This window comes from Protomyctophum parallelum (assembly GCF_964188405.1).
Source record: "Protomyctophum parallelum genome assembly, chromosome: 6".
Classification (NCBI taxonomy): Eukaryota; Metazoa; Chordata; class Actinopteri; order Myctophiformes; family Myctophidae; genus Protomyctophum; species Protomyctophum parallelum.
In genome coordinates, this window is record NC_139701.1 from 35,613,545 (window position 1) to 35,624,423 (window position 10,879).

At 42.6% G+C, this 10,879-nt stretch overlaps 1 protein-coding gene across 1 annotated transcript; it reads right to left on the reverse strand.

The window, feature by feature from the left end:
* Positions 1–8,247: 8,247 nt before the first annotated feature.
* Positions 8,248–9,709, reverse strand: s1pr4 (sphingosine-1-phosphate receptor 4; the record flags this gene model as incomplete). Its single annotated transcript, XM_083767457.1, has 1 exon — positions 8,248–9,709. The coding sequence occupies exon 1, from the start codon at positions 9,466–9,468 to the stop codon at positions 8,248–8,250; it is 1,221 nt and encodes a 406-aa protein (XP_083623583.1). The 5' UTR covers positions 9,469–9,709.
* Positions 9,710–10,879: the final 1,170 nt, after the last annotated feature.

Consider the following 10,879-nt stretch of genomic DNA (forward strand, 5'->3'; position numbering starts at 1 on the left):
ATAAGAACTGTTTCTTGACGAATTGAAGTGTATGCTGTAATTCTTATTGTAATCCTTTGAGAGCAATTAGAAGAACAGTGTATCAACACATTCATAACACATTCATTCAATAACTAATAACTACAGTTATTAGTTATTGTGCACCGTTCACTTGGGTTTTCAAATGGTGTTCCGTGGAGGTCCCTGACCACTTGGCCAGTGGCCATGCATGTATTCAGTAATGTAGGAAAGTGAATTAACACTACATTTGTCTTTCTTTCTTTCCCCCAAACCATAACTATTGGCACTTTTGTGATAGGAGGACAGTCCATATCTCTGTGAGAATCTTTTTCCCCCCACACTGACATACCTGAAGAATAAGTACAGTGCAAGGTTGGAGCCAGAAAATGATAAGAGACTCTGTCCCTGTCTACCACTATAGCCAATAATAGACGGACTCCAGTCGGCAAGAACAATTCCATGCTTAACCCTTATCCCCACCAGACACAGCAGTGGTCCCCCAGGTGTTAGTAAGCATGGTGGTTGACCCTTATCCCCACCAGACACAGCAGTGGTCCCCCAGGTATTAGTAAGCATGCTGGTTGCTGGTTCACACTCAGTTGAAAACCCCTGCTGTTTCCCAAACAGTTGGTCGGGACCTATTTATGACCAATTTTTATGGGTCAAACTTTTTGACCCCAAATTTAATAATTTCTTCCAAAAAAAAATATACATTATATATAGATTATTTTTTAAATAACAAAATAAATGAAAAATTATGTTTACAACAAACAAACTAAGAAAATCCATAATCCAACAAAGTAGTAGAATTAGAAAGCTTGCAACATGGCATGAAGCGATGCATTGTGTACTTGTAGATCTGCTATTTTCAGACCTGAAAAGTATGGGAACCACTGCACTAGGAAATACAGAGCTTAGACTTAATTAATAAAAGATCTCTTACCCACAAAGTGTGAGCTAGATAGCTTACTCTGCTATGCTGGATATGTGCCAAAGCTACAATTACTGGAAAGAAATACCTTTGCTCCAAAGAATCTGTCGTCTATCAACTAACTAACTGTATTGCCATTATTCACACAGTACTCCAATGCCAATAATATAAAATAAAATAAAATGAATTAGTTTTCATCATATTTTTTGAAATAAGGGATTTAAAGACAAAATAAATAACAGATATAAAAGAAGACCCTGAAGTTGCACAGCAGAGAAAATGTTTGTCCGCACAAAAAGTGTGTCTTCGCTTATAGAAAACTTTTGGAAACCAGTGCCACATCATCACCCTTGGAACATCTTTCACAACACAATTAGTTAAGTGGATATGGTGTTCAAGCCAAAGAAGGGGAAGAATGAGAAGGGGGATTAAAGACAGAAAAGAAAACATGACCACCTACATTCCCAAGGTTAAGAGCAAAGTCAGTGCAGTTGGACAGGAGCCAATCCAGGGAGAAAACAAGGTTTGCTGTGTTTAGTAATTGTTTTTGTTACTCTAAGAAAGGAGAATTAACAGAGGTCCTTTGTGTACTCTGTATGTATATGTTACATACATACATACATACATACATACATACATACATACATACATACATACATACATACATACATACATACATACATACATACATACATACATACATACATACATACATACATACATACATACATACATACATACATTGCACTCACGCATGCACACACGCACGCACGCAAAGAAAAAACAAGGAAACATGACCATCTGATGACCATCAGAAAGCAGGGATAGTTATGAATCCAGTAGTGAAAGATGCACGGTTGCATCATAGCAGCCAGATATACAGAACATACTGTATACTCAACTGTCAAGCAAGCACTGCCAGGATTGGCATCCACATTGTTGGGAACTTGGCTTGTGTATTCTGACCGTTATGATGGGTTTGTTCCAGGCTAGCTGAGAGCATCTCATTGAGCCATCCCTTGAAACATGGAGAAGTTGGAGACTTCCAGTTTTATCAGTAGCCTATACAACCATACTGTACCTTCCTTAAGCTGTTTTTGGTGGGAATGTCTTATCAGAGCAACCAAATAATGCTAAACAGCAATCTGGCTTAATGTGGGGTTTTGTAACAGTTATGGTTCAAATGTATATTTGTAATAATGTTCACATGTAATTCACTAATTCTGTTGAATGATGTCCCAAAATGATGTTGCGACCCCACCGCCAGTGTCACGCAAACGCATGTGGGGTGAGGGTCGCGACCCCAACTTTGGGAACCCCTGAATATTATAGTGCACAGCACGCTCAGATTTGCTACCACATTCTGTCTCAATAGAAATATAGGCCTATAAGGCAACTATATCGGAACACTTTGGTACGGTAAGTGGACAGAACTCCCTCGTTTCAAAAAGGAGAAGAGGAAACAGCTGATTTTCCTCATCCTCCCTTTTTTCTCTCCACCTGTTTTATTCCCACTGCCTGAACGTGTGTGTGTAGGTAATAGATACTTTTGTATGTTGAAGTTATGGGTATAACTGCACACGCACATGTTCAGCTGTAGACAAACATAAATGTTAATCAAAGCCCACCTGTGTTTGAAATGGCACACAGTCTACCCAGGAACAACAGAACTTGGGTTTTGTAGTATTTTTCCTGAATGTTTCAATGTGTCAAACCAAACCTGCATAGAAGGAAGAAGGCACTCTGAACACGGATCAACTTCAAAATCTCCGTATTTATTTGGGCAAACACAGAATAAAAGTAAGTCGCTACAAAGCAGCATGGAACAAGTCAACATGCAAGATGACTGTTTCAACAATGTCTCTCGAAGCCAATATGAGGCAAAGCCCCGTCTGTACAAAAAGCTGTTGGTTAGTGATTTTGCCAAGTGACTTTGACTTGGCCAAAAGAATGCAATGGAACCTCAGTGTAACTTTATGCAAAAGATACATAACCAAGTAGTTATTAAATGTACTATATGATCCATAATTTACCACAGTTTCCAGCTAGCAGGCAAGAATCCAGGTACAAAAGACGCAGACACACAGAGCAGAAAATGGTCCTGAATGCAAATATTTGATTTGTGCATGTGGACAAGCAGCGACTACACCCATCGTCCTCTTTGTTCTGTGTGTTGGCAAAGAGCATGATGTCAGCTGCCCAAAGGAAAAAGGTGAGAGCTGTGATTGATGATTGGCCATAATAGTATCCACAACTATATACACAGGCTTTATTGATGGCTGAATGTAGACACTGTAAGGCAGCCAAATACACCGGCTATTTTCTTAGAGAGGGTTTGTGTGGGGGCATATGCTCTGGGCTTAATACAAAGAAAGAAACGTGATGTCCATGGCTTGCCAGCCTATGAAATCATCCCGTTTTCTTGAGAAAAAGCAGATAACTTCTGATCTCACAGATACCTGGCTGACAGGCTGTCGATCTCTCCATTACCTCACACTGTCTGAACACATACTGTACAACTGTGCATATGCTCACTAACATAATATGTTCACACACTCGCACGCACGCACGCACGCACACACACACACACACACACACACACACACACACACACACACACACACACACACGCACACACACACACACACACACACACACACACACACATGCACACACACACACACACACACACACACACACACACACGCACGCACGCACGCACGCACACACACACACACACACACACACACACACTGTGATGCCCCACACATAATGAGTAGTGGATGTGCCTGCCTATTGCCTAACTGTCATCCTGTAGGTGAGCCTGGGTAGGGCATTGGCCTGATGGCTGATGGGAGAGCACCTGGGCCCGGTGTCTCCCCCCCACACACACACACACACACACAAAGCACCACTGTCTGCTTTCCTGTCCTGTAATGTGGACACTGGACCGACAGGGCAGGACATACCACATGGAAAATTATGCACGAAACAAAAGCTTGTTGACAAACAAAGGTATGTTGTAAAATGCACTGCCAGGTGTCAAAGCATGTAAGTCCTCACCCTTCCTTGTATGCCACTGTGTTTACATGTTTTCCCCATTTTGTGACCTACACAGGTACAGTACATGTATGGTGGAGATGTGCTCTGTGACACTCAGGTATGGTAAATATGGTAAACAATGACTAGCCCATCTCAATCTGCTGGGCCTGTACAGTCACAGGAACAGTGAGTTAATATGTACTGTAAGTGAGCTAGCAAATGTGTGACATAATGAAGTACTTCAGTGTGTAAGTTAAAGATTAATCTGACGGAACTACGGACAGACTGAATGACAGTCGGACTGACACTGACTGACTGAATGAATGCTGCAGCTTTACTGTAGTATAATTCAGGTTGCACATAACTGTTCCTTCACTTCTCAGCCTCAACTTGAGCCCTGAAGGTTCCATGGGCTCAGCCTTGAGCTCCATGCAGTGATAACACTCCAGTTAACCCTCTGCCTTCGCCACTGCTCAGACAGTACATCATTAGCTGTCTGCTGAACACCTGGAGGCAAAGCCAGTTAGGTAATTAGAGAGAGGGCATGGCCACGTCTGTATAGACTCTGCACGCAACCACCATTACCGCCCAGCGCACCTTAATTAGAGTAGAGAAAGGGGCCTTCTTGTTGTATCAGAGAGAGAAAGAGACGGGGCGGGGGCTGGAATGGAAGACACTACAGATAGAGAGGGACAGGGAGTGGAGATCAGCCCCGCCCCCTGACATGTCAAATAACAAACGTATCGGAGCCCACGGCTAATAAAGCCTGGAATCTGATGTTGCTTTTTCATAAGGCGCCGGGCCTGGAACCAAGCCAAGACCTGAGACGAGGGAGGCTTATCCCCTATTCCATTCTTAACTGTTAAAATAGAGGAATGTGTGTGTGACGGAGTTGGAATTCACAAACACTCACAGAAGGTGTACATAATACTCATACACATATGCCCAAATGTGGGAACAGATAAACCAGCAATGAATTGTTTGGTTCGATAACCACAAAAAAGAGGAACATGATCGAGTGAACAAAATGGGGCCTCTGATGACTTTAGAGAAACCTCACAAACTGCCTGCAGGGACCGATTTGGTGTTTTAAAATATATTTAGCGAAACTGTGATGTAAGACTCAAAGACACAAAGGCACACACACTATTGTGTACATTTTCAGCTACCTGTAGAATCACTGTGTGTGTGGGTGTGTGTGTGTGTGTGTGTGTGTGTGTGTGTGTGTGTGTGTGTGTGTGTGTGTGTGTGTGTGTGTGTGTGTGTGTGTGTGTGTGTGTGTGTGTGTGTGTGTGTGTGTGTGTGTGTGTGTGTGTGTGTGTGTGTGTGTGTGCGCGCTGTATAGTTTGTAGTAATGATCTGTTTTCATGCTTGTGTGACACAATTAATGATCACCTCACCTGCAGCTAAGACGATGAAGGTGGCATTCTTCTCCTCTCACTTAACGCCTCATTTCCCTTTCACACAGACGAGCCCGTGCCAGTCTCACACACGTCATAGAGAGGAGAGGAATGCCTGCTTGAATGGCTTCCAGAACATGGAGTCATTGGTATAGTTTCCGTTCCCTGTCGCCTCTCCCTTGTCTGCATAGTGAGCAGTGGTGGACAAAGTAATCCACCCGAGCAGTAGCCTACATGAGTCATAGTATACTCCTGGTTAAATATTACTCAGCTGCAAGTTACTGGAGTAGCCTAGTTCCTTTTTTTTATAAATACTTAAAATACAGTAAATATATACAAAAGTACATGATTTAAAAGTAAATACTAAGTACAGTACTCAAGTAAATGTACTTTGTTGTTGTCCACCACTGAGCCACTAAAGGAAACCGTGAAGATGGTATCAATTGACAAACATGGCATCCTTGTCTATACAAGCCTAGCTGGTACACATAATCACTTTATAATCTACCAAAGCATGCAGTTCAACTACACAGCAAGTTATTGATTGAGAAAGAAGATAGGAAAGTATTTGAAATTCACTCCCATAATATACTCCATTCCCTTTTCTCTCCTAATGCCAGCATGTGCCTATAGTTGAGACACACACACACACACACACACGCACACACATGGACAGACACAAGCGCACACAAACAAACACACATGAATGCACATGCACAAGTCGCACAGCCATAAACGCAGTGAGTAATTTCCTCCATCTGGATCTCATTTGCATTATTTCTTATTTGGTGTGATTTACAAATATGTACATATTGACCCGGCCATTACTGATAGGCGATAATGACGTATGGACCAACTAGGAATAATACAGTTTGTTCCTATATTTAGCAGTTGTTCATAGTTGCCTCATAGACGACACAATTGCCAATTGGGTGACATTCTAATGTTGAAATTGAAAAGATCAAAAGAGATGTTGAGATTCATACCCGCCTGAAGTGATTACTGTACTGTACTGTACTGTACTGTACTGTACTGTACTGTACTGTACTGTACTGTACTGTACTGTACTGTACTGTACTGTACTGTACTGTACTGTACTGTACTGTACAAGCCCTCCCTGGCCTGTGTGTGTGTGTGTGTGTGTCTGTGTGTTAGGCTGTGCAACAGTGACACTTGGTGGTCAACAAACGCTATAACGCTATTTTCGTGCTCGGACACAGCCAGGGACACAGGGACACAGGGACACACATAGCTTATATAGGAATGTTTGCACCACTCAAAAAAACAAAAACAACAACAACAAAAGACAATTTAATGAGTTGAAACGTGAACCTGAATAATCATAATAATGGGTTGCTTCTTGAGAAATGTATACAGCTGGGGTTGCTCTGGGAAAATACCTGCAATATGTTGAACATTATATTCTCATCTCATGTCAAAACAGGTTGTTCCAGTGTAGGCCTACAGACGTTATAATAGTTCAGCAGACGCTTTGGGGTGAATAATACCTGCCGAGACATATCTACCTGCCCTGTCATATTTATCAATAAGCCATCAGCCCTACTGTTCCTCCAGCACTGTCACAAATGAATGTCTATTTGCTTGTCTGTGTTTAAACAGATGTCTGCAGATCTATGACTGCAGAGTGCAGACATTCAGGTACAGTAGGATAATATCATGCAGGTATTTTCCCCCCCCAAAGGTATATCATCATGATATAGCTTTGGGGTGAAAAATACCTGCTGAGACATCCGTTACTCTCTAGCGTTCCTCGGGCACTGCAGTCACAAATTAATGTCTATTGGCTCATGCCTCATGGGGCCTGTCATAGTGTGAAAATACTATGCCTGTCGAAATGGTCCTTTTCCAATAAAAATGTTAAGTGAATAATAGTCATTCTGCGTCAGACACTTATTTATCCATATGCAACTAGAGTGTACAAAATACAAAATGTAACTATTTTGGCTATATACATCTGTACACGCTCAATGTTAAATGAATACTTTGATTTTACTGCACAGTACTATTCGTTCTCATTTACTGTACTCAAATGATGAGTCAAATATTTGTCTGTGACAGAATTAGAACAGTACGTTATGGGGTGAGATGTACTAGGACATCCAGCTCTGACCTGTATTTGATTACATCTAAAGGTTATTCATTGAATAAGAGTGCAGAGGGGCATTTTGGCCACTAGTCTCTCAAGACACTGTTGAGAAACAGGGGTCGCTGTTTTTCCGTTATTTGCCGATGGGATTCTCAGATGTATGATGGTAACGTTTTCAATCTTTTCTTCCCTACATGCAGGAGTCAGCCCAAGCCTTTTGATTGCATGTCTCCCTCCAGAGGAAAGTGATGGTAGTTTACATCACATCACATCACACAAGTCAAGTAATCTAAATGAAAAACTACATTTGTTTATTGTTAAAGTAAAAAATATCTTTATTTATATTTTCATGAATTTATCCTGAAACAAACATATCTGTGACCATTCATGTAACGTATTTATATAAAATAGCTCTGTTTTTATTTCACAATTTATAAAATGTACAGCATTTTAAACAGTATAACAACTTAGTAGTAAGGCTCAATTGGAACTATATACAATATACACATACAACTGGATGATGGAAATCTATTCAAAAGACACCAATGCACCATGGCCATGCGACTCATAACTTCTCTGATAAATCTATCATGTACATGTTTCTATATTTCCTAAAATGATAATGTTTTAAGTTCCTCTGCACATCTGTGCAGAATATGGGCCCACTACACCAGCGTGTGTAATAATCAGTAATTATCTCATGACAAAACTCTGAGAAATAACCGTTAGACCTGTTAGCTTGGGTGGGGTCATGCCATGGTTGTGGTCTAACCACTCGAAACTGAAAGGCAGGTGGTGGTAGAGCTGCGCCTGTGCTTCTTGCTGGGTTTGTTGTGGGCCTTGCATGGTGTCGAAGGTGGCGATGCCACAACACTCAGGTTCCTGATCTTGTTGAAACTGTTCCTCAGGCTGTCCCTCCTGCTCCCCGACGTGCTGCTGGTGTCCTTGGACTGGAATGCGTCCGGGCGGCACAGGCCTGCCTTCAGGCAGCAGCAGCACAGCAGTCCGGCGATAGCTTTCCTCAGCTCGGTGCTGCCCAGGGCGTATATGATGGGATTCAGGCCAGAGTTGAGTACCGCCAGGGATATGAACCAGTCTGCGCTGAACAGAGGACCACACTGGCGAGAGACGCAGTAGAAGTCCACCAGGAGGAGCAGGAAGAGAGGTCCCCAGCAAAGTATGAAAACCCCTACGATGGAGATCACAGTTTTGAGGAGTGCTAGAGAGCGCTTGTTCTTGTGTCCCAGCTCTGTGCTTCTGTGAACGTGGCAAAAGATGGCACCATAGAGCACCCCGATTGTCAGTAGGATGATGAAGAAAATGATGAGGGTAAAGAGGATGTAGCTTTTGGAGTATAGAGGGAGGAGGGTTGAGCAATCGTCCAGGCTGCACACACAGTTCCACCCTAACATGGGGAGAAAGCCTATGACCAGAGCCAGGAGCCAGCAGAGTAACACCAAGAGATAGATCCGATACGTCTTCCTGGCTGACTTCTGGTGCATTGGCTTCATCATGGTGGCGTAACGCTCCACAGCGATCAGCAGCAAACTGAATATGGATGCCGCCAGGGCCACGAACAGCAATCCTTCCCTGAACAGCCAGAGAGAGGGGCTTAGGCGAAATGTCTGGTTGCCCGATAGGGAGATGTTGACCACATAGGCGGCACCAGCGAGGAGGTCACTGAGGGTGATGTTGGCAATGCAGACATAGATCCAGCGCCGGCTGTGGCGGATCCGAGAGAGGACAGCTAAAAGTACCAGGAGGTTCTCCAGAACGATGAATATGCTGATGAACAGGGATATTATTGTGGTGACACTGACGTGGTTTTTCTGTTGGCCTGAAGTGGTGCGGTTCAGGAGACGACCAGTGTGGTTGTAGTGCTGCATGATCACATTGCTGATACCATCAATGGTGTTATTGTTATCACTGGACCAGAGGTACAGGTGTGGACAGGAGGCAGAGGAACGGAGAGACAAGAGGTTATCCATGGTTAGTTGGCCAAGCCGGGTGTGGCAACACAGTGCTATGTTGAACTGGGAAGACCTGAGCTTGGCTCACACAGTGGATGGCCTAGTGTGGGTCAAGCAAGCAAAAGCTGGACTTCACTGGACAGAGGCTCAGCAGTTCGAACTTGCTGTGATGAGCTGCAGTGGAATGGATGTGGAACTCCTGTTCTCAAACAGGCTATCACACTCCTATGGCCACATAGAACTCACACCTGAAAAATACAAAAATCAGATAAATACCAATATGGTATGAATAAGAAATACATGATGATAATGTCAAGTATCAAAAATCTAAACAATAGACCTGATATATATTTTTTTCCCTGTGAGTGTATAAGTGCACATCAGTCCATTTAAAAGGCATAATTTAAATCTCTCCTATGTGTCACTACACTCTCCCCCGAGCACTGTGGTCTGTGGTTACAATAAGAGAAGTAAACAGCTGCAGTGCAGAGGGGATTTAAATCAGCATGTGAATGAAATAGACTGACGCGTCATTTCATCAACAAACAGAAAGAATTGCCATTCTAAATCACAGTCAGCACTTACTATAAGAAATACTATAATCGCCACTTACGACAGAAATACTGTAAACTAATAATCAGCACTTTATGCAAAACGTAACACTTTTGCAATTTAGATACTGAAAGATAATTGTTCCTTTTGCAAATTTAAGATTGCAAACCATTTCATATGAGCACCATTTACCTTCATCTTTACTCACAATTAATTAATAAGTAACAGACCAATTAAGGCTTAAGCAGAAGCAGACTTGCAATTATAACCAACTGATGAAACTTAACATTTTGATGAAAACACATTATAACTAATTACTAACAGCTTAATATAGAGTAGAATCTGTTCTGTCAGATTCAGAATGAAGTGATTTTAGCACTTACTTACTGTTGACTGCTGGAGGTGATGCTGAAGAGATCACTCAAGAGCATCACTGAGCACTGTGGGTAGATTCTTGGTGCTATTATTTGATGGGGAAGTAAGCCAGTTGTAGATGGTTCACACACCACACCCAAGAGTCAAGACACACACACACGCATGCACACACACACACACACACACGTGCGTGCACGCATGCACACACACGCAAGCGCACACACACGCAAGCACACACACACACACACACACACACACACACACACACACACACACACACACACACACACACGTCACACACACACACACACACACACACACACACACACACACACACACACACACACATGCACGCACGCACGCACACACGCACACACAATATGACAATATGACAATATAGCATAGAAAGTTTGACAAATACACAATACTTATATGTATTGGTCAAAAAGTGTGTTGACTGATAAGCAGTCATTGGTCGGCCTACATATGAGCTAACTTTACC